This window comes from Lissotriton vulgaris, chromosome 1_1 (genome assembly GCF_964263255.1).
Source record: "Lissotriton vulgaris chromosome 1_1, aLisVul1.2, whole genome shotgun sequence".
NCBI classification, from domain to species: Eukaryota; Metazoa; Chordata; class Amphibia; order Caudata; family Salamandridae; genus Lissotriton; species Lissotriton vulgaris.
In genome coordinates, this window is record NC_141685.1 from 1490694322 (window position 1) to 1490717970 (window position 23649).

The following is a 23649-nucleotide window of genomic DNA, read 5'->3' on the forward strand; positions in this document are numbered from 1 at the left end:
GTTAGAGACATTCAAAGACATTGTATTGCTTGCCCCATTGTGCGTGTCTCGAAATGTTACCCTGACATCTAGGGAAGAACTGGTTGGGGCGAAAGTGGAAAAAGTGGTTGTTGCATACATATATAAGAACTGTGATTTTTCTCCTGTCTTGCACAACTGTGAATAAAGTGTGTAAAAAAAAAAAAAGTCTGCGGGTGACCATTTTTTGAACGCCTGCTTCCTCGAGGTAACAGTGGCTATTGGCAAAGTAGACTTCTCAATCCTTGACACATTTCTAATTCTTCACCTTAGGGCATTTTGTAAAGCTCGATACCAGTATTCCCCCCGGAGCTGACTCTATCTAGATCTCTTTCCTTGTTTCTTACAGTCCTGTCCAACAAGTGGTTGGTGAACAGGCTGTACTCTGAAATGCAGTCAGAGACCGCCTTAGCAATGCCTAATGTCAAACCACTATTGCAGTGACTGTGTCTCATGTAGAGTGGACATACGGCTTTGGCCAGATCAGGGCTCTCTCTCTCTCCCCAAATGGCTACTTCCAATTCATTGATTTCTGCACTGTATTTACCACCATCCCCTCAAACTCTATAAACGGAAATTACTTGCCCATTCTCAATGTGCTTGTTGTGAAACCTCAGATTTGGACTTTATACATGCAGCATGGCTTTTCCCCAAGATTGCTAATTACTGGTGCAGGGTGTTTCAACTCCTATAGGACAAGATTGGCACAGTCATAAAACTGAACCTTAAAGTGGCTCTGTTGGGATGTTCTAATCATTTTCCCTGTGACATGCTTAAATCCACTTCCCTGCCGATGCGCATGGCAAAATGTGGTCTGTGAAGTGTGCAATCAGTGCAGTATAGGGCTAAATTTCCTTTTTGTTTGCTCTTCCTCCTGAGTTGCAGATGTCCTTCTTTACGACACATTATGTATAATAGACACACTATTGTTTGGGTATTGTAGTTTGTTATGCAATTAATAAACAATAATTAAACATAAAAACATCTCTTGATCACCCATTTCGGAGCCACCCAGACCCACCAACATTGACCTATCCCAAGGTGCCCTTGTGGTCTTTCAGAAACGACTGGAGTTCTACTCCAATCGCTCTTCCAGTAAACTTCTAAGCAATCAAGTTACTACTCTATAAATGCCCTACTCTTAAGATATTTCTTTCACACACAGAAATTAGTGACAATTGAGAATATATATATATATATATATATATATATATATATATATATATATATATATATATATTTCATTCAATTGTTGTGTTTTAATCCTTTTGGTGGCTTTAATTAGGTCTATTCTGGGGTTGCTAGTTTAAAACACAATCGTCGGGATAACCAGGAACTTATAATGATCCTGGTCAGTCTTCCCATCCCTTCAAACTAGATGCATTTTTGTTTTGTTAATTTCAGACAACCTCCTTTAGCCATGACAAACCTCAAGTGCATCAGTGACACATAAAATATACCCGGTGGAGATACTTGAGCTGATTGGTGTGGAACTGGTGTGGAATAGTCACAACCCTATGTCCTTCCTTGTGGTTTGCCACCTTTGTCTGTTAGGGTTCCCGCATTATCCTTCCAGCACATCTTAGAGTATCAAAAGTATCTGAGGTGTGTATAACCAGAGTGCTGAATGCAGTAGATATCATCTTGTAGTTTATATTCACACCTGCAATTTTTATTCTTGGTGATTGAAGTTAGTGAGTGCTGTGAGATCTGATATGAGGGTGAGGTATGTTGCAAGTAAGCATTTGAAAAATAGATATTTATACTCATCATAGGTGACCTGCAGGTCTGTGAATTAACACGTGGCTGTGCCAGACATCACACCTTCTACTTTTGAGCTCTGTATATTATCCAAATTGCGGAAGCCCTATATGACTGCAACTTGTCCAAGTCACAGACACAATGGGGTTTCAGTAGTGTGTGTCTTAGGCCAGCCGATACCCTTAAGGGTCTGCTGCCATATTTTTATTACAGTTTTTATTGCCAGTGGGTCAAGGGTATCCTGCCCCCATACAGCAGGTGCAGTGGGTGTTTGTTTACCATTGCACCCTTCTCAGTTGCAAATGCATGGTCTGCTTTGGAGCCATGGAGCCATTAATTTACAATAATTAGAAGAGCAGTTAATGATATGCAGCTATATCAGCCAACCCTGGTGCCGCTGTTGTACTGGGATTTATAACACTGAGTCATGAATGTCCGTGATGCATCTCCATTTCACAAGCCATTACAAAATATTTCCATAAAGCGAGTGATGATACTGTGTGGAATGTCATGTGTTTGTACTTGGTACAACAGGCGCAGAAGGGATACCATCTTAGCAATGGCTGCTCGCCCCATCAGTGACTGTCAGAGGGGTGACCACAAATTCAAGTTGCTTTAAAGTCTGCTTAGTTAAGGCATAAGCTTATGCTTCTATGTATGCTTCTTATTGTAGGCAACATACATCGCAAGGTATTGATACCCTTCTGTGGCCTTGGTGGCCCAGTGGAGGATTGTATGAATCTGGTATTCCTCTGAGTTAGAGAGGTTCACTTTCAAGCTGCAAACTTTTCTGAATATCTGAAGCATCTGCATAACCATGTCACCTTCCTCTTAAACAGCATAAATTAAAATTACAAAAACAAATACATGTAACAATTAAATTAGAATCATTGTTTGTAAAATTAAAATTAACCTAAAATACTTCCTACATATTGCAGTTTCAAACTTTAAGAATGCTACTCATTTAAATGACACCACAATTTCTGTGGGAATATGTTGAGAACATACAGTGGCTGAATTCATATGAACCCTACGGAGTACACCTACTTCAGACTGAATATAACCTGATTGTGAACAAACTCTCAATGCCATATTTTTTTTCTGGGTGAAATGTGTTTCAGTAAATTAAAAGGGCGTTCTAGCAGCACCATTCACTTTGTGCCTTTCAACTAAATGTTGAAGTCTTTACCATTTTGCGAGTGCCTTCCCTACTACTTAGCAGCCCGATTCTGCACAGTGGAGTGAGAGGTGTTTCTCTACAAGCCAGAATTACTTTGCCTTTCCACCATGGAAGTGTTTTAGTGGGCTCTGGGCCTAATGTTGTCCCATGAACAGGTAATCTCTTTTTTCCTCTCCAGAAGAAGACTTTTCAGGTTATCCATTTCAGTTCTGAAATTGAGGGACTGACCCACAAACTTTGCAGGTCATAATCTCCCAGAATTCTGTTCTGTTCCCCCCTCCTTTGAAGTTTGCAGAATCAGGGACTTCTCTAACTTAGGTATGTCTCCTGGAAGTACCCAGTGTGCACAGTCTTTGGTCTCACTGGACAAGAACCACAGTATCTGTGCTAGACCTGAAAGCAGTGTTCTGACATGCAAGATATTTTTTACTTCAGTTTAAAACATAAGAATTCTAATTTACACCAATAATATCAAACCAAATTGCAAGTAAACTTCAACTGCTATACCCTCTGACGGACACCATATGAAGAATGACCCTGTTATCTTTACATATGTTGTTGCTCACATTCACCTCTTATTTCCTATCCCTCATCTTGGACAGGACTCTTATTTTACAGCTAGATTTGCTCTTTATAAGTACATAAGACATACATGATATGAAAATCTTTCGATCCCTTGAGAGATGTTTTCAATTGTGTGCCAACCCTTTTCTTGGCAACTTCTTGTACAACATGTGTTGTCTCTTGTATCATTTAGTGCTACAAGGAAGGAGAATTGTTCCCCCAAGGACCTAAGCGCTCATGAAATAATTGCCAAGGCATTGTCAATGTCGTTTTTAGCATCTTGCACTGATTGCATTTATGAACAGGGCAGCAATTTGGGTTCCCCTTCACGATTATCTGAAGCACAGTGTATCGGATGTCAGCTCTAACTCTGAAGCCCAGTTTGGACAAAGTCAGGCTGAAAAAATACTTAGTTTAAGTTATACGTTCTTTTAAAAAAAATTATAAAACCACAATACCACCAGGCATACTAGGTTTATGATCTTCCTACCAGTTTGAAGGACCAGGGTCGTTCTAGATGTAGGAATACATACAGGTGAATTATCAACTGACTAGAACTCTTTCATTATCCTTTTTTTAATTTATTTTTTTAAGACGTTTTACCTTCTTATCCCAAAAGAAATAGTAATCTAGAATTACTACATTGAATATGTTTTCTTACTGGTTGTGGTTCGTTGAATCGTTATTTTGGATACAATTATAATTCCATGCTTTAAGTCTATTTACATGTGATTTGAAGTTTCGTACTCTGTAGCCTGCCTACTCACTAGCTATCACTTCAGCTAGCAGTCTTTGAAATCCAGACCTTTCTCACTTTGGCACAATACACTGTTTTCAGTGGGCAGTACATGAACCCCAAGGGGATAAGAGCCCTTCATTTTTGCTTATAGTTTTTCTCACTGCTGCTGTTACCTACATAGTAAATGATGTGGGCAATCAAACTGCATTGTTAAACTTTCTAAATTGATTCCCTTATATTCCCATAGTGTTAGAGCTGACATTTACTCCCTGTTGCTTTTATGTTATGCTTGTTCAATTCAACTTAATGTAGCCCTCGAGGTTTGGATGTTTTCAGCAACATCTCCTGATGGATTTCCCCACATTATGCTGGCATTCCAGTGTGGATTAGAATTCCAGAGCCTTTGATCAGTCTGATCCTGCTCTTAGTTACAATCCGCTTATAAAGGAAAGGCCTCTCCTTATAAAGGAAAAAAGCAACTATTTCACACAGAAATTAGAATCCGCTCAAGACTCCATCAAACAATTGTTTCAGGTGGTGTCCAAACTTGCGGTTCCACCAGAAAATCACTCCAACATTGCAACTCAAGCTTTCCGTTACTCTCTAGCCCAGAGCTTTCAGGCAAAAGTACATAACATTTACTCCAAGTTCAAGGCTTCCCCTTCCAATGAGATTCTGCTTGACGTAGATAAAGAACGGTCCGAGTCTTTGGCTTTTACGGAATTTTCTCTGGTCACCTCGTAATATATAGCTGCTATGGTGAGCAATGCTAAATCAGGCTCACTGTTGGATCCCTGTCCACTGTCTGTCCTGAAACTTATCCTGACCTAATTGGTGCTAACCTCACATACATTTTTAACACCATGTTCATCACAGGCTTTTTCCCCACTCAATGGGAGAATGCTTCTTTATCCAGAATTAGGGGTATCTTTCATAGATTCACATGCCTGAATCATTCCCCGTCGTCGGGGTGGGAGTCCCCGGTACATAACAATAGTAATGTCATATAGACATATACACACTAATAGGCCAGAGGCCTCACATTAGTAACCTATCTGAGTCCTTTTGTAAAAAAGGACCAAACTTTGGCCAGGAGCCAATCAGCTACTACCACCCTCTAGAACCTTCCTGGAAGGAGCCCTAGTCCCTCAGATTTTCTACCGCACGTCGTGCTAAGGGAGTCTCCACTGAGCTCTGCTCAGCTTTCTGGTATTTCTGGATTTATTCCATATTTTTCACACAGAACTTATTCTTGTGGAGGAGTACTTCAGTCCACCAGGTCTGACACTCCTAAAAAAGGGCTCTTTAGACCCTGTGCTTCATGCAGCAAGTTGAGACTACATGTGGATGACAGGCATGAAGACTGCCTCTACTGTCTCTATCCTGACCACTCTGCGAAGGATTGCAAAGTCTGCCGCACTTTCTCTGCCAAGACTCTGAAGGACAGAGAGGGGCGCCTGCTTTTATGGCTCAAGAGACTTAAGGAGAAGGATCAGACCGTCTATTCAGATGAGAGCGGAGGAGCTCATACTCCTCCAAAAGGCCCAGACCATCATCTCCAGACCGGTCTGTACAGCCTTCTCAAGAGAAGACACCCAAGTCTTCAGAGGTCCGTCCACAGGCCATGGCAGGAAAGAGTTCTCTTCCGGATGCCACTTTCAAGAAGCCTTTGCTGGTAACTTCGGCCATGTCTGTGACAACGTCGACAGCAACTATATCCACGTCGACGGCATCGTCCTTCTCCGCCATGATGACTACCACGACATCGTCGTCGACGGGTAGGTCTATTATATCCGTCATTGCTATTAAAAAATCGTCGACTACGCCGGCGTCGACGACTTCTACTACGTCGACAAAAGTAAAGTCGTTGTTGACGAGAGTCACATCCGCGTTGACGGCTCCATCGTCAACGAAGCCATCGACGAAGCCAGCGTCGACGAAGCCAGCGTCGACTAAGCCATCGACGTCACCAGCGTCGACGAAGCCATCGACGTCGACAAGGCCATTGACGACAGGTCCAGCGTTGACTCTGCCGTCGGCGAAGAAACAACCGTCGACGATGAAGACGACAGAGACATCTGCTATGGCCGTAGACGCTCCACCGTCGACGACCCCCCCCCGTTCACGGACTCGTCGACGACAGAGTCTCCTAAGCTGATGTACTCTTACACACATTACAGAATGACAACGAGTACTTTAATGCCAGAGTTGACGTCACCTAGCAGAGTCCAGCCACTGCCACCGGCCCATCTGCTGGACACGGAGGATTCTGATGATGGTTCCATGTTCCAAGCTGCGACAAGTCCATCAGATCTCCATGTTAAGGTCCATGAAAGCTCAGACTGTGAAGATCTGGGTCAGGATGAAGGAAGATATCAGGAGGGACGTCCTATTACTCCGCCTCCTTCTTCACAACCTATGGTGTGCCTCCCAGCATCAATAGTGACGGACCTGCAATTTCTTATAGCGGACTACAAGCAACCTTTTCCGACCACTCCGCCTCGTACAGTAAAGCAACCTACTCCTGTGATACCTCACCAACTTCCTCGCCCTAGACCACCTCCACTGGTCATTCGTCAAGATCTAGTCACTTTACCACCTATACCTTCTTCTGATGAAGAAGAGGAAGTGGTAGAAGAAGAGGAGGTACAGCAAGAGGAAGGAGAAATACAGGACGATGAATGGAATAAATATGTCATTAAGGATCCGGCATCCCCTGACCAAGCTCAGGCGGATTCACCCCCGGAAGATATCGGAGGGTTTCATAACATTGTGGAAAGGGCGGCGGCAAGATTTAAGATCCAAATGACCACTCACACCCAGGATTGCTTCCTGTATGACTTTAAAGAGCCATTCAAGAAGACTGTGCGATCCATCCCTATTATCGATTACATCTGGAATCAGGGGTAAAGATAATGAATAACCCCTCATCTCTACTTCCAGTTCCGCCCATGCTCGACAAAAAATTTAAGGCCCCAGACACGGCTCCGGCATGCCTTATAGGCCAAACGAAACCGGACTCTGTTATTACGCAGGCTGCACAGCGTAAATCTAATAACCCGTCGGCCGCGCTGACCAGATAAGGAAGGCGCAAACTTGATAATATTGGTAAGAAGTTTTCGTCTATGTCGGCCCTTTCCATCCGGGCGGCAAACTCACTGGCCCTCTTGGGAGGATACAATCGCAAGATGTGGGCGGATATTGCCCCATATTTAGGAGCAATACCAGAAGATCAAAAAGACGAGGCAAAGAAGATACTCCTTGAGGGCGAGTGGTCCGCCTCGGAAATGATAGATGTGGCGATGGATATCGCCTCTACAGGAATTAGGCAGATGGCAGGCGCAGCAGTCCTCAGGCGCCAGGGATGGCTTAAAGCCACATCATTCCGCCCGAGGTACAAACCAAGGTACTGGACATGCCGTTTGATGGAGTTCTGCTCTTTGGAGAGCATATAGATGAGATGCTGCAGGGTATCAAAAAAGATACAGAGGCCGCAAAAGCCCGAGGTACCCTCCAGTATAAAAATACTTCCTTTCGGGCTCCAGAGGAAGAGGACAGCAGACAAGAGGTAGCTATCAGGGATACAAAACCTCCTATGGCTCATCACAGCAATACAAGCCACAATACCAGCAGAGACCGCAACAAGGCTACTCATCGTACAACATGTCTTCCTTTCGAGGACGAGGAGGAAAAAAGGACACAGCAAGAAGGGAATGACCTCTTTCTCCCACAGCCCTCCATTTTTTCTCTGCATTACGCAGTTGGAGGGAAAATATCGAACTTCCTCCACAATTGGAAGAAAATTACAACGGATCGTTGGGTTCTCCAGCTGGTCCGGTTCGGACATACTTTGGAGTTCGTAGAGACTCCTCCTCCGAACCCCCCACGTCCTATGCAGCACAAGAATCTGCATCTCCTTCAAAAAGAACTCTCACTAATGCTCCAGAAAAGAGCCGTAGAAAGAGTTCCCCGAGGTCATACTCCCGATTCTTCCTAATACGAAAAAGGAGAAAAATTGGAGGCCTATATTGGACCTAAGAAACCTCAACAGATACCTCAAGAAACAATCGTTCCATATGGTATCCATTCAAGAGGTATTACAGCTACTCCATTCCAAAGATTTCATGGTGTCCCTAGACCTCCAGGACGCCTATTTTCATATACTGATCCACAAGAGTCACCGACAATTCCTAAGATTTGTAGTGGCGGGAGGCACTACCAATTCAGAGTGTTGCCATTTAGCCTGAAGTCGGCGCCACACATTTTTACAAAATGCCTGTCTCCTGTGGCAGCGTACCTTCGCCAACTCCATTACCAGGTTTTCCCCTACTTGGACGACTGGTTCGTCAAGGCTCCTACTCTGGTAGGCGTAACCAAATCTTCCAACGCCTGTCTTCAACTCTTCGAGAGCCTAGGACTTACACTCAACCAGGAAAAGTCTATCCTTCAACCATCGCAACGTCTCACTTTCCCGGGAGCAACTCTGGACACACGCCAGGGAAAGGCCTTCCCTTCACAGGAGCGTCAAATCAAACTAAGATCTCTGGCAAGCCGAGTTCGGACCAAAAAGACCATCAAGTGCAGCTCTTCAAATCACTGTTGGGGATGATGTCCTCCAATATCCTACTGATTCCACACTGCCGCCTCCGTATGCGCCCATTACAGGAAGCGTTGTCATCTCAGTGGATCCAGTGCTCGGGGGTCCTTGGACGATCTGATCAAGATCACGCCAGTCATGACGCAGGCCCTGCTCTGGTGGCTTCAAACAAAAAATCTGAACCAGGGCCTTCCATTCCTACTTCCAATTTCACCTCACATAATAACAGATGCCTCGTTGGAAGGATGGGCTGCGTTCCTGCAGGAGCTCCGGATCAACGGCCAATGGTCACTGGCAGAAAAACAGCTGCACATCAACCTGCTCGAGTTGAGGGCAGTATACCTGGCTCTTTGAGCATTCCTGCCAAGGATCAGGAACTCCCCAGTTCTTGTGAGAACGGACAACACCACCACAATGCACTACTTGAACAAACAAGGGGGTACTCGATCGATAACGTTGTCTCAAGAATCTCAACGAATTGTGAAATGGCTACTCCAACACAACATTTCTCTTCGAGCCGAGTACGTCCCAGGGGCAGACAATACCATGGCGGACTCTCTAAGCAGACAACGCTCCGTTTGCCACGAGTGGGAGCTCGACCATCATGCTCTCCTCGCGGTGTTCTCCCGCTGGGGCACTCCTCACCTGGACCTGGTTGCAACATTATGCAAGCTGGCTTCCCCAGACAGGATCTCTCGGGGATGCATTTTCAATCGCATGGTGCAACGTCTTTGCTTACGCACTTCCTCCATTTCCCCTGATTCCCAGGGTTCTCCGGAAACTGAAAACAGAGCATTGCACCCTGATCCTGGTAGCCTCAGCGTGGCCACGCCAACACTTGTTTACGGAACTCCACCTTCTATCGCTGGAGCCACCGATTCCATTCAGGCCATACCCGAATCTCCTCACTATGAACCAGGGGCAAGTCCAGCATCCAGATCCGGCATCTCTCATATTGTCGGCTTGGCTCCTGAGTTCAGAGAGTTCCAGGACTTAGATAGTCCTCAAGAGTGCAGAGCAGTCTTGGCCCCGGCCCGGGCTGACAGTACCAACAAGACGTATTCCCTTAAGTGGAAGACGTTCTGTATGTGGTGTAAACTGCATCCATTTTCGTCATCTTCGGCGCAATTGCTGCATTACTGACTTCACCTGGCTAACTCTGGATTGGCCCACGCCTCAATAAAGGTCTACCTGGCGGCCATCTCTCGATTTAGGCGCTCTTAGTCTGGAAGGTCATTATGGTCCAATAGATTGGTCAAGCAATTTCTGAAGGGGTTATTCAGAACATTCCCTCCAGTGAGACTGTTACCACCTACATGGCAACTCAACATTGTCTTGGCTCAGTTGATGAAGCACCCCTTTGAGCTGATTCATAAAGGAGATATCAAATACTTGTCATGGAAGACAGCTCTCTTATTGGCTCTCACGTCGGCGAGGAGAGTAGGTGAGCTTCAGGCATTATCTATTCAGGACCCTTTCCTTCAGTTCAAACAGGATAGAGTCATCTTAAGGACCAATCCTAAGTTCATACCAAAGGTTCCGTCTACTTTTCACCTCAATGAACCTATTGTTCTAAAATCTTTCTTTCCGAATCCATCCACGGCAGCGGAGAGATCTCTCCACTCCTTAGACCTCAAGAGATGTCTGAGGTTCTACATCCATAGGACGTAACAGTTTCGAAAATCCAGCCAATTATTCATTGCCTTTAGCAGGCCTAGGAAAGGTCATCTTTTGACAAAGCAGAGTATTTCACGATGGATCTCTGCGGCCATCGCCTTCTGCCACCAACAAGCAGGACATCCTCTGCCTTCCAAAGCTCGGGCTCATTCCACAAGAGCAGTCTCCACTTCTATGGCGCTCTTTGCTGGGGTGCCCATTGTCGACATTTGTAGAACGACGACATGGAAGACACCACATCCGTTCACCAGGCGCTACTGCTTGGATTCAGAACTTATGAAGGATGCAGCAGTGGGACAAGCGGTGCTCCGTCATCTATTTCATTAGAGGTGAGCCTTCTTCCTTTCATCCCACCTTCCTTTTGCCTTCTTGCATATTTCTTCCTCATGATAATGTTTCCAGTTTTATGGTATTGCACTAATGATAAGGTATTGTTTAGTGTCAAACATGGTGTATTATACGAAATGTGCTGACTATTGCTTGCTACTCTGATTCAGGCATGTGAATCTATGAAAGATACCCATAATACTGGATAAGAAATGCGTTACTTACCTGTAACTGCAGTTATCCAGTATTGGTATCTTTCATAGATTCACATGCAACCCACCCGCCTCCCTGGAAGGGCTCACCTTGGTTCTCTCAGTAGGTACTAATTAGCACTGTGCTTACGAAAATCTGAGGGACTAGGGCTCCCTCCAGGAAGGTTCTAGAGGGTGGTAGTAGCTGATTGGCTCCTGGCTAAAGTTTGGTCCTTTTTTAAAAAAGGACTCAGATAGATTACTAATGTGAGGCCTCTGGCCTATTAGTGTGTATATGTCTATGACATTACTTTTGTTATGTGCCGGGGACTCCCACCCCGACGACGGGGAATGATTCAGGCATGTGAATCTATGAAAGATACCAATACTGGATAACTGCAGTTACAGGTAAGTAACGCATTTCATTCTTCTGTTAAAGAAACCCAATCGGGATGTATCGGATCCCAACCACTATCGGCCCATCGCTCGTCTTGCTCTGCCTACGAAACTGGTTGAAAAAGTAATGAATAGCCAACTCTCACAATGCATCCAAGGCAACCAGTTGCTGGATGAAGCTCAATTCGGTTTCAGAACCGGCCATAGCATTGAGACAGCACTGATTAAAACCACTGAAGAGATAAGTCGCCCTAGGAGGAGGAGGGGCAGCAGCTTTTATTATTAGATTTAGCAGTAGCCTTTTATACGGTTGATCACATGCTGTTGATCAACCGTATCACTACTTCTCTCTGGGACTCCCAAATACAATTCTTTAACTAAGGTCACAAGACAATTTGATTGGCTGCCAATTAGAAGCCAAATAAAATGTAAGGCACTGTGCATTGCCTATAAGGCAATACACAATACGGGCCCTGGGTTTCTCAAGCACGCCTTGCGGATCTACATACCTGGTAGATAGTTGCGATCCTCAGGGGCAAACCTGCTAACAATTCCCAGAACTTACAGAACCAACTGGGGAGACATAAGCTTTGTGGTTGGAACCCCCAAGTTGTGGAACAACCTCCCTCCTCAGATCAGAGCCCTTCCTACTCTTATTGCTTTGAGAAAACAGCTTCTAACCTGGCTTTTTTGAGCAATTAGACCTCTCCGTCTCAGGAGCAGAGAGTGCCAAGACACGTCTCAGTATACGCGCACTCCACAAGTCGCATTAACATAAAATTTTCTTTCACCTTTCTATCTTTTGCTTGACAAATTAGTTTTCACAGGTTGAGAATTGGAGAGAGCCAGAGGAAATTGAGATTCGGTACTTACCTAATACCTTCTACACTCCTTGTTTGTCAACATTTTTCCTTTATGAACACTAAACCCATGTCACTGGCTCTATTTTAAGTCTAAAAGTGGACTTAAAAAATATAACCTGAATTGGATGGGATAGAGATTAGGAATGCTTTGGAAAGGTAGCACCCATTGAAATGGCGATTGCTTTTGCAAGTTCATAGCAGTAAAAGGAAGCGTGTTGACGAAGAATACTGAAGTTACCCATGGTCAGAACATGACATTAAGCAGCTTTCCTTGAAGGTGCTTTAACACTATGTGGACATTCCTAATGTGCCTACCTTTTCCCAGGTATTTCTATTTCCTCAAGTTAATGTTCCTTGTCAGTTGGTTTACTTGGACATTCTAGGAACATGAGTGAATGGTTCCCTGGCGATAACAGGTATAATTACTGCTTTTGCTTTATCACTTTGATTAGACAGCCAATGAAGGTTTCTAAGCTTTTGAATTGTCACCCAGTGCTTGACGGGAAATCTTAAACATTTTAAAACCAATACCCTCATATGTTGCAATAATGAACCAGTCCACCCGGTTCTCCCTTAGATTCACTCTGATTAATTACATTCTTCTATCTAATGTCTTGCATGAGCTAATATCTAAGTTAATAATTGTTTGTTATTGTGCTTTCACTCTTAAGACTTCAAAACTGTTTTTCTTGACACTAGGAATTGGACACTCCTTTCCGGTTATATGGGCTTACAATGAATCCGCTGCTCTATAATATTACCCAAGTGGTTATCTTGTCTGCTGTTTCTGGTGTTATCAGTGACTTACTTGGATTTAATTTAAAGGTAAGCGATTGCAGGATGTTATATTTCTAATTTTTTTAATTCTGTTTTATACTGTTATCATAAATACACAATTGTATTGTAGTAGCCTATCATAATTATTACATTGTTGGCATGGCAGTATATGCCTTCTATTGTTTCAGTGACTTTGCCTCCAACAGTGCTCATATACATTACTATACATTTCTAAAGTGCTATTATTCAGCAACAGAAGACCAGTACAAAACCAGTGACTTTTGTTTGAGTTTGGTGTCTCTGCTTTTGTTTAATGCTCTGGGATGTCTATGGTATTCTGGATAATCAATTGTTTTTGGATCCTGTCATTTTGCATAGAGGGAGTGGTCTTGGAGGTATAGGGAAGGGTGGCATTTCTTATATTGGCATGCAGGGCTTCTGACTGTAGGAATTATTGACTGAATCCATGCTTGTTTCCTCATTCCCGTCTATACAATGGTTTCTAGGTGTAAATGTAAATGTATTGCGACTTATATAGCGCACGTATCACCCGAAGGCATCAAGGCGCTTGCCTTGGGAACCCGTCCTGACTTCCCTGTGAGATAACCCCTACTGGGCATCCCCAAGGTGAAAGCCAGGCATCCCGCAGCGGGTGGGCCGCCGTAGTGGAGATTAAGCAAGCTATTGCCCAGAGTTGCAGCGTGGGACCCCATGATTAGAATAGGCACCGAGGCGAGAATTATCGAGTCTGTCAACATTTTTGGCTCAGGACCCTGCTGCGTCGGGAATTGAACCCTGGTCCCGGGCCAGACCTCTGCATCAGGGTCTGCCGCTCTAATCAGTGACCCACACTCCTCCACGCAGGTGTTGAAGGTCTGTTTACTTTCTAGTCTTTGTAGACATACTTGGTTACATTGCGTGCATTGAGGTTACTCATCTGGTGGATCCTGTCTTGTCTTGAAACCCTCAAGCACTTAATCCCATATTGAAGCTATCAAGTGACTGCATTTGACTCACATCTCTTCCCTGTGTAGTGCAATACTTCCCCCCACACCATGTACAGACTGTATATCTAAAAGAGACCATTAGTTATAGATGCCTTTCCTTAGAATAACCCACAGGCGTCGGACAGCATCTGGAAGAATGTCTTCCTTAGCCGTATCCCTGCGCATCAGTAGGTGGCGTCGGTCGACTCCGCGTTCGTCGTCCGGGATGACGTTGCGGTGTCTACTTAGACGCCGCCCCTGCATGCGGACGTCAGTTTTTTCTTTTTCCGTGCCAGCCAGCATAGATCTGGAGAGAGCTTGCCCCTCACTCCCTTTTCGACTAAAACTTTTTAAACTTTTGTACTCCTCTTTTTCGACTCCTGGTGCACGTAGGGATGTCCCATAGTCGGACCCGTTAAGCCTTGTGACTCCTGCCACAAGCTGATGTCTGTCACGGATCCGCACCTTGTGTGTCTCTGGTGCCTGGAGCGTGACCACGTTCCAAAGTCGTGCTCCGACTATCTGGCCATGAACCCGAAGTCTTTGTGGGAGCGGTCCTGACAGCTTCTGCAGGACAGGCTGCTCGAGGTCTTGGTCGAGAGGAAGGTCTCTGAATCGCACTGCCATCATCATTCGTCATCGAAGTCTTGCTACTCCTCGGGCAGGTCGAAGCACAAGAAGAAGGCAAAGAAGCATCATCGCTCTTCGCCTTCTCGGGGCGTGGCCATGAGGTGGATTAGAGCGGACGCGTGAGCACAGAGCTCCGCGCCGACCCAGTCTTTTATCATGTATAGGGACACTGCTAGGAACCCCTGGGGCGAAGGCTGAGAGAGCCTAGAGGCACCAGCTGTCAAGAAGGCGAGTCCTGGAGCGACGCAGTCGGGGGAACTGCCGACTGGAAGTGGAGCTGAGTCGCAGACCCAAGAAGGCGGTGTGCGGACTTTGCGATCCTGCTAGCTGCGGGGGCGGCTTGACCCGATGGGATTAGCAAGGACCACCAGCGGAAGAGGACTCCACCCATGAGGACACAGGATAGGCATTACAGAGAGAGACCAGTGACCTCAGCCCATTAAACGTCTGGCGCACCAAAGACTCCGGCAGCCGAGGGGAAGCAAAATGGTGGCGTGGGCGTCCCGACAAGAACCCACGGCAGCGGAGAGCTGAAGCTGCGAGCCGGCCCCGGGGTCTGTGCTGCTGCCGAGAGACCGGAACTCCTAAAAGGGGGCCGCGGAGGAGGATCGGGCAGCGGCACAGAGCGGTTTACACATAGCGTGGAGAAGTGTGGCTCAGGGGTTAGAGGCGGCAGACCCGGAAGCTGAGATCGGCCCTGGACCAGGGTTCAATTCCCCGCCTCGGCGGGTCTTGGGCTCAAATAATTCCACGGACTCGATAATTCTCGCTCCGGTGCCTTCTCAACTCATGGGTTCACACTCTGCGACTCTGGGCAATAGCTTGCTTAATCTCCACAACGGCCCCTCGCGGCGGGATGCCTGGCTTTCACCTTGTGGATACCCTGCCGGGGTTATCTCACCGGGGAATACCAGGACGGGTTCCCTAAGCAAGCGCCGGGAAACCCTTTGTGGGTAGCTGTGCGCTATATAAGCTCAAATACATTTACATTTACAGCGTGTGCCCCCTCCACAGGGGGCGGACTTGGCAGTTTCACTGGGGTTTAACGGTACGCAGTGGTGCTGTAAAGGGCAGACCGTTCCTGTCTGCAGTCAGGTTTGCAGCACCGGAGCTGTTGAGGTTTCCCGACCGCCTGGCTGAACTGTGACGGCCCCTGGGGGGAGGGGTGGGGGGCAAGAACGCGGGCATTGGTGTGACCGACTGGAGCCACAAGTCGGAGCTTGCGGCGGAGCGGACAGTCGGACCGCCTGCGGGAGAGGCCTGCTTTGTCATGTAACAGAGCAGCCTAGATATTGCCAGGTGATACGGAGTAGTGGGTCTGAGGCCGACCGATGTTGTTGGCGTGGATGGTGGTGTTAAGCAGCGCTGGACGTGGTTTGGAGCCCTGGAGCCGCCAGCAATCAACGAGGCGGCTGGTGATAGGTGCTGAGGAGGGCTGGCTGGGACAGTGAGACAGTCCTGGTGGGGAGCTTCCTTTGTGGCACCAGCTTCGCAGCAGGGATCGTGAGTTAGGCAGACTGCCTGCTTCCGGAGACTGACTGTGGAGTGGAGGATCTCCTGAGGAAGGTACGATCATAGCGGGGGGTGCCCACGCAGCTGGAAGGGACAGGTGGCCGAGTGGGGCCGGACGTGCAGATCAGAGACATGTAACTCCCCCCCCCCCCCCCCCCCCCCCCCCCCCTGCCCGCGACCCAGAACGAAGCAACAAAGAAGGCGGACACCTAGGTTTGGCAGAAGCAGGCTCTAAAGTGGAAATGCGGCCTGATGTTTTCAACCCTTAAGGTGGTGGGACCATAGGAATGGACAACGAGAAAGGCAATGCAGCTGGCGACCACTGACCTGGAGTGGGTCCAGCGTAGTGATGGTGCCGGGCCGGGCTTGGAGGACGACCCTGACGAGGTGTGTGCTTCTGAGAAGAGGGTGAGGAGCGGCGCGGTGGGGACGGCTCGACTGCCTGAGGAGTGGAAGTGCAGCTGGAGGCCGCTGAGAGGAGGAAATTTATAGGGGAGAACCCGACGGTTTAAGGGATCTCGCGACCCGAAGGAAAATGGGGAAGCCACGAGGGAAGCAAGCGAGAGCACCTACAGGGCAGGAAGAAGACATGGCTGTCACAGAGGCGCAAGAGGGATCACAACAACACTTGGAGGGAATGCTCCAGCAACAGGTCGATCAAATATTAAAAGCCATAACAGACACCAGGGAGGCCTTGCAACTGGACATCGCGCACGTGTCCAAGGTCTAGGATTGCTCCGAGCGTACCACACCAAACTGGCCGACAGGGTGAAACAAACGGAGGTAGCCATAGAAGTTCTGGAACCATCTCAAAAGTCGATGGGGGCACAGATGACCGATTTTCAAAACAGGCTGCAGACCCTGGAGCAGAGAACAGAAGAAGTGGTGGGGCTACCTGAAAATGGTTGAAGGACCCAACATGGTGGACTATTTAGAGGAGTGGCCGAAGGGGACCGTCGCACCGGAGGGATTGTCGTCCTTCTTCACTCTGGAGAGAGCCCACAGAGTGCCAACCAGGCCATCGGCCCCCGGAAGACCACCACGGCCCCCGGGAGACCACCACGGCCAGTGGTGGCTAGGTTGATTCATTATAATGACAGAGATCTCCTGCTGAACAAGGCCCGGACGGCGGGCTCATACACAGTGGGCAACAGTAAGGTGGCATTGTTCCCAGATTATACATTTGAGGTCCAGCGCCCCAGGGTATCGTTTGTGGCTGTCAAGATGGCACTTCGGGACGAGGGCATTCAATACTCCCTGATGTTTCCGGCGCGCCTGAAGAGAACTGTGGATGACAAGATGTCTTTTCATGCAAAAACCACAATTGATGGATGGAATGTTGCACAATGGCAAAATATTCACCCCCAGCCACAGATCTGGGTTTAATCCATCGTTCTTTTGCTCACCACACCACTCCAGTTCAGACATGGCCAAATGCAAATTAGTCTTGACCCTGTGCCTCATGGGAACAGTCCAGCCAGAACTGCCAAGCCTGGACCGTGATGTCTTTTCATGACAGCCCTGAGGAGGCCTGGGACTGGCTAGATATGTATAAAGCGGGTATCGGAGACGCAGGGTGTGGCGTGAATGCAGGTACAGAGGGACCTCGACCGCGCAGACTGAGGCGCAACCGGCGACGTCAGCCAGCGGCCCAGAAGCCAACAGTCACTTTGCAGGCCATCACGGCTATCTCTATCTAAGATTACTGTTGATCCATTGCTATAGCATTGCACAGTATAGCCCTGTTTACTTTTTTCCACCTTGCGATCAACTAAGCACTATTCTGAAGCAGCAAATAAAATAATTTCTGAAAGTCTACCAATGGTTCTCCTGTTTTTTTATCTCTATAATTACTGAATTGAATTGAATACTTCTGAGTAGCTGTACATTTATGCATTTGTAATTAATTGCTCCACACGGAACCTTCGTTCTTTATGTATTTGTATTCCCCTGGTTCCAGATGCTTTTGGGCTGCCCTTTTTATGAAATGATTGAATGCAGCGGGCCATTGTACTATGATTTTCTATGCAGTACTGATTCTAGTTGCCATGATTGATAATATTAGATTGGTGACATCAATTTAGATTACGCCATTTATTAGTATAGAACTGGCAAGAATAATATATATGCCAGAAAATATCGCACACCTGTATTTGCGCATAAACAGTGTAATATATAGAATTTCGGTATTTCAGTTCCTTTTAATGCAGTCTGGTTCAAGTAGATAAAATCTGTCTACAACGCTATGCATGCTGATATTGTTTTTTCTTTTTTAGTTATGGAAAATAAAGTCTTGACACCGAAGATATTGTAGAACAATCCTCTGGAATCAGAGTTCGGACTAAATAAGCTGCCTCAAAGGAGTTACTGACGCCGTACTTCAAATGCTATGGCCTAAAAGAGGGGCATAGTTTGAGAAATTTAAGTGTTTACATCTGACTGACTTGTGCAATTCATGTATTTATTTTACCTTTTCAGTGTTTTTCATTTATTTTCATTAACATTGTTTATTATTTTAGATTTCACATGCCTAGCTATTGAACGGGTGGCAAACCGTATATATCAATATAGGATCCTGGCAAATTATTTCTGTATCATTTTAAACCGCCTTCAAACCGGATGGTGGATTTTGGGGGGCTCTGTCCCTCCTATCTTTTCTATGAGCCAGTTTATGGACTATATCCTAGCTCTTCATAAATTGATTTAAATATTGCAGTATTTAGTCAGGTTAATGATGTACGTATTGACGTGCAAACGACCACCTTGGCAGCCTGCGAACATTTCTTCAAACTCTATATCAAGGTACCAAGGAAAATTCAGAAGAGTAGCGGGTATTATGTAAGCCTTGGTTGTGATCCTAAAACTTTTATTTTATACTTTGGGTTAAACCATGGATCCGTTTGATTAAGCTACGCTTTTTATCACCCGTCAGTATCGATAAGGTATTACTGAAAAAGGTCAGTAAGTGCTCTTTTCATGTTAAAATGTTTTGGAGCAATAAGTGTAAATTGTTACAAGACTATGATATTTTGATAAAACTAACAAGTACTATCTGTATTTATTGAAAGACTGGGAATGCTCAAAGTGCACTTTTTTATGTTATTTTTATCATGTAGCTTTTTATACAGTAAATGGTATATATCATGGTGAACTATGGTGCAATATGTTCCCTTTGAGTGTTATATGATAGTTTTCTAAATTAATGTAAGGGACTCAAAGTTATGACGAACACACTTGAGGTTAATATGTTATTCCTTGGTCCCCTATGGTATATGTCATTGTACCACACATTTGAAACCAGAACAAAAAAATGAGGCATTAAACTAATAGGTCAAACCTCAATTGTTCAGAAATATAATACTGTTTTTGCGAGTTCATAATGTGGTTGAAGACTAACTTTGAATGAAAAAGCATTTTTGAAAGTGCTGTTTTAGGAAGGTAAATACTCTAGAGGGTGAAATGAACTCACTGACAAGTTGGTACAGAAACATTTTAGAATCTCGTCCTGGCAATAAGCAGCTGATAGACGGTTATGTGTGTGAACTGAGGTGGAGCTGTACTAGTGCTTTTATAGGTACATCATAAGAACTGACCAATTTTCAAGCACACAGTGTGACATTTGTGAAGTACAATTATTTTCATTAGGTAGATGCCAATATTCTACTTGGGCGGCTATAGTTTCAGGGTGAAATATATGCTAAGCGAGTTTAACCAACCACAACAGAGGGACAGTTATCCCGTTAATGTTTGGGAGAAAGGAGGTTGATAAAATCTACAGCAAAGCCATAGCACGTTGAGAAACTGATCTGACAAAATATGGTCTGTTACCTTATATTCCGGCCACAGAGTGTTTCATTGTGGCACAATGGAATTGAAACAGTAAGTAATGCATCTGCCATATTAGAATGTTGAAACCTTAGTTAGTTGGGTTTTAAAAGCTAATGATGTTATCATTTTAGAAGTGACCATATTGTGTGCAGTGTGCTTCTAAAACTGTTTATTGTAAGTGTCAGCAGAGATTAAAAGCTAACAATTTGCTTTCGAAGAGTGCATCTGTTCATGTGGTGTTTTGTAGAATTCAGCACCATATTGGTACAGGAGAAATGGTCATATTTGCTTTACAAATGAGCCGATATCATTGGTTGATTTTCAGTGCACGATTTATGTGGCCTCATGAGCGTGTTATTGACCTTTTTTTCTTTTCTTATTAAACCCATTATGGGCTAACCAGGCTATAAATGTTGGTAAAAAAACACAAACATATTTTCTTCACTTGGGCATTTGAAAGAGGAATGACTGCAGTTGTTAACACCATTATTTACAATATATTTCATGAAAATAAATGTTGCAATGTTTGGAATCGAATTACAGAAAAAGAATTGCCTTGTTACGACTGCTTTACTTATCCCAACATACTTGTGATTAAGGACAATTTAACTCCTCACACAAGCCTACAACAATTCTGGTTGGCCTGCAGAGTACTTTTTCCAGCACTCTTGTGGATTCTTCAGAAGATAAAGATAAAAGCAGGAGAGGATTATGTAAAATCATTTAAAGGTTCAAATGTATTCAGAAACTTAACAAGTATTTTAACAAAAGCAATATTTAATTGGGAGAATGAGAATCAGATGTTCAATTCGACAAAACACACAATTAAAGTAATATTCCTCTATAAGGTATCTCATCCATATGTGGCCATCTTGTTCAAATATCACAGTTCACTCTACTTGGCATATATCCCTTGACCTTCATGAGCTATTCCTGTTCGTATAATGGTCCTTATTCAAAACAAATACAGGTTATAAACTTTATATGGTTTGCATGTAATCTCTTACCACAATTCTGTGAACCCTTTTGCAGGATAAATCGGACCACGCTCATATTCAAATTAACACATTTATATCATCCAGCAAATTTAGCAGGGTAGTACTGACAAAATGACACGTTGCTGTATCATTCATATATCCATGCAGCAGTTCATGTTAAATATTACATCTACCAATGTCAAATAGAAAGGCCCTTGCAACCTATTACATCTTATAGAAGGTATCAATGTACGTATAGCATTGAAGGGCTCCAGGTAAATCCGGAATTCACTGCAGTTTTCTGGAAGGCCAGACCAAATCTCACTGTTGTATGTTGTAATAACTAGCACAATAATGGAACTAGGGATTCTAATACTTGCATTCAAAACCCGAAAAATCAACATCCATGCAGCTATTTACCGGTCAGCATCCTTCCATGGCTAAGAAACTGCTGTTGCTTTTCTAAAGATGAAAGGCAATTTAATGGTCTCTACTGGGCTAAATTCATGAAGATTGAATCATTAATAAAGAGCTTACTCTTGCTCACACGCTTATCTTTTTAAAATTTGGCAGCCATTTCATTTATCCATGCGTGTACATGCACAATGTATTTGTTCCATTTGTCTAAATACTTGGCAGACAACTGAGATAACTGGTACCGATCTCTTAAAAAGGACTATTGGTTTAATTCTCAGAGTGTCACCTCTTAGAATAAAACCTGCACAATTTGTGATACACAGTCTCCTTCTGCAGTCGGCAATCTATATGTACTACCAAAATATATTCACAGATATAATGTTGTCAGGCTGCTGTGTCACTTCTTGGAGACAACAACCAAAACATATAAAGTTATACTTTTCTTTGACCCTCCACCTTTCCTAAAGATGATATTTGGCATAAACAGTTGGGCTTTACACCGGCATTGTTGGGAATGGGCTATTTTACTGTTGTTTGAAATGTTTTTGTGCATACTACAAGGTTCTCCTGTTTTCAGGGATGCACTTAGTTATTCTGGGTGCCGCGTGTTGTTTCATATAAACATCATCAAACTGGAGAGACATTGTCTCATGATCAATTTAACATTTCACATTTACTTCGAGTCCAAAATTAAAGCTTCCAATGTTTTAAGGTTTTATTAAAATTAATTTCTCTATTGTTCCTCAGATTTTCATCATAAAATGCAGCCAAGCAGATGTATGAATCAATTGTGAGATTTTGTGTCTCCAATCTTATTGATAATTTAAGAATTTGGGTGTTGGACAGCTGACCCAGGGAGCTTGGCAACCTGCTTTATGAAGATATTAAGGGAATTAAGTGGCAGTGCCGTGGAATAGTCCTCGGCTACCCAATTGGTGTTTGTTTAATACAATGACTTAACCACAAAGACATCCCTGAGAAATAATGATCTCAAATGGCTGCACCCAGCGAAGCTCCATTTGCATGTCTTAGTTCTGCAGAGGTCCAATTCAATATGTTATAATTATTTTAAATCGTTAAAAAGATGACACTTCGCTCCAAAGCCTACTTTTCTCATAGCAGGTCACCAGGGTAGGAAGCAGCATTCCAACCAGGAGAGACAAATGTTCTTAAACTTTTTTTTTTTTTAATCTTTTTATTTGCAAAGGTAAAAACAAACCTAGGTTGTCACTTCGAGGCTTACAGACAGAACATCAGTACATATTAGAATCACAGGGATCACACAGCCACCAAATAATAATCAAGTACAGGATGAGTGCTGATTCTCCATAGTCATATTGTGGTCAGCTCTTCGTCACGGGCAGTACATGGAGGTTCACAAATATTTCCCCTATATTCATTCCAGTTAGACCATATCGCCACCCACATCCGCGGGCATCTCCGAGCCACATACACTGTCTTCTCCTGAACCATGCTCCAGTCCATGTCCTGTTTCCAGGAGCTAAGAGAACCATGCTCCAGTCCATGTCCTGTTTCCAGGAGCTAAGAGTAGGTGGCGCAGCCACCCCCCACAGTCTCGCAATATTCCTCTTCGTAATCACTAGACCTAGCGTGACCCACAATTTACCCCTAGATGAAAGGTCAGAGGGCTCCCATACATTAAGGAGGCACCTCTTTGCCTCAAGTCGCAACTCCACTCCCCACGCCTCGTACATGCAGTGTAGCACCTGTGACCAGTAGGCCTGTATCTCTCGGAACTCCCATAAGATGTGCAAGAAGGTACCCACCTCCTCACACCCCCTACGGCAGAGTCCATTCTCACTGCGACCCCTAAGAACCATCCTAGTGCCAGACAGATAGACTTGGTGCAGGATTTTCAGTTGGATGAGGCCCAATTTTGCAGAGATTGCTACCTCCTTAGGGGATGCTAGCGCCTCTCGCCATTCCTCATCCTCTAGTTCGAGTCCATCTGCTTCCCATTTCCCCCTAAGGGCCGTCAGCGGGTCTGGGGTGTGATGTATGTGTTTCTTGTATATTAGTGAGATGGCCCTCTCCGGTAGGTGGGCATCCAACAGCCTATCCTCCAGTGGTGAGGACTCTGGGAGTTGTGTACCTGGGGGGATGTTAGTCTGGGGTGCATGCCGGACCTGCATGTAGCAGAAGTGTTCCGTCTGGGCCAAGTCATATGTCTGTTGTAGTGTGTCAAATT

At 45.0% G+C, this 23649-nt stretch overlaps 1 protein-coding gene across 6 annotated transcripts in view; it reads left to right on the forward strand.

The window, feature by feature from the left end:
- PHTF2 (putative homeodomain transcription factor 2) overlaps positions 1-20905 on the forward strand; it is a 589432-nt gene extending 568527 nt beyond the window's left edge. For 5 of the 6 annotated variants that reach the window (XM_086967375.1, XM_086967378.1, XM_086967379.1 and 2 more), the window contains 2 exons: positions 13013-13138; positions 18495-20594. In XM_086967375.1, coding sequence (XP_086823501.1) covers positions 13013-13138; positions 18495-18515 — 147 coding nt within the window. In that variant the 3' untranslated portion in view covers positions 18516-20594. Of the gene's footprint in view, positions 1-13012; positions 13139-18494 lie in introns of all 6 variants that reach the window. The other variant, XM_086967374.1, reaches the window with a different exon arrangement.
- Positions 20906-23649: the final 2744 nt, after the last annotated feature.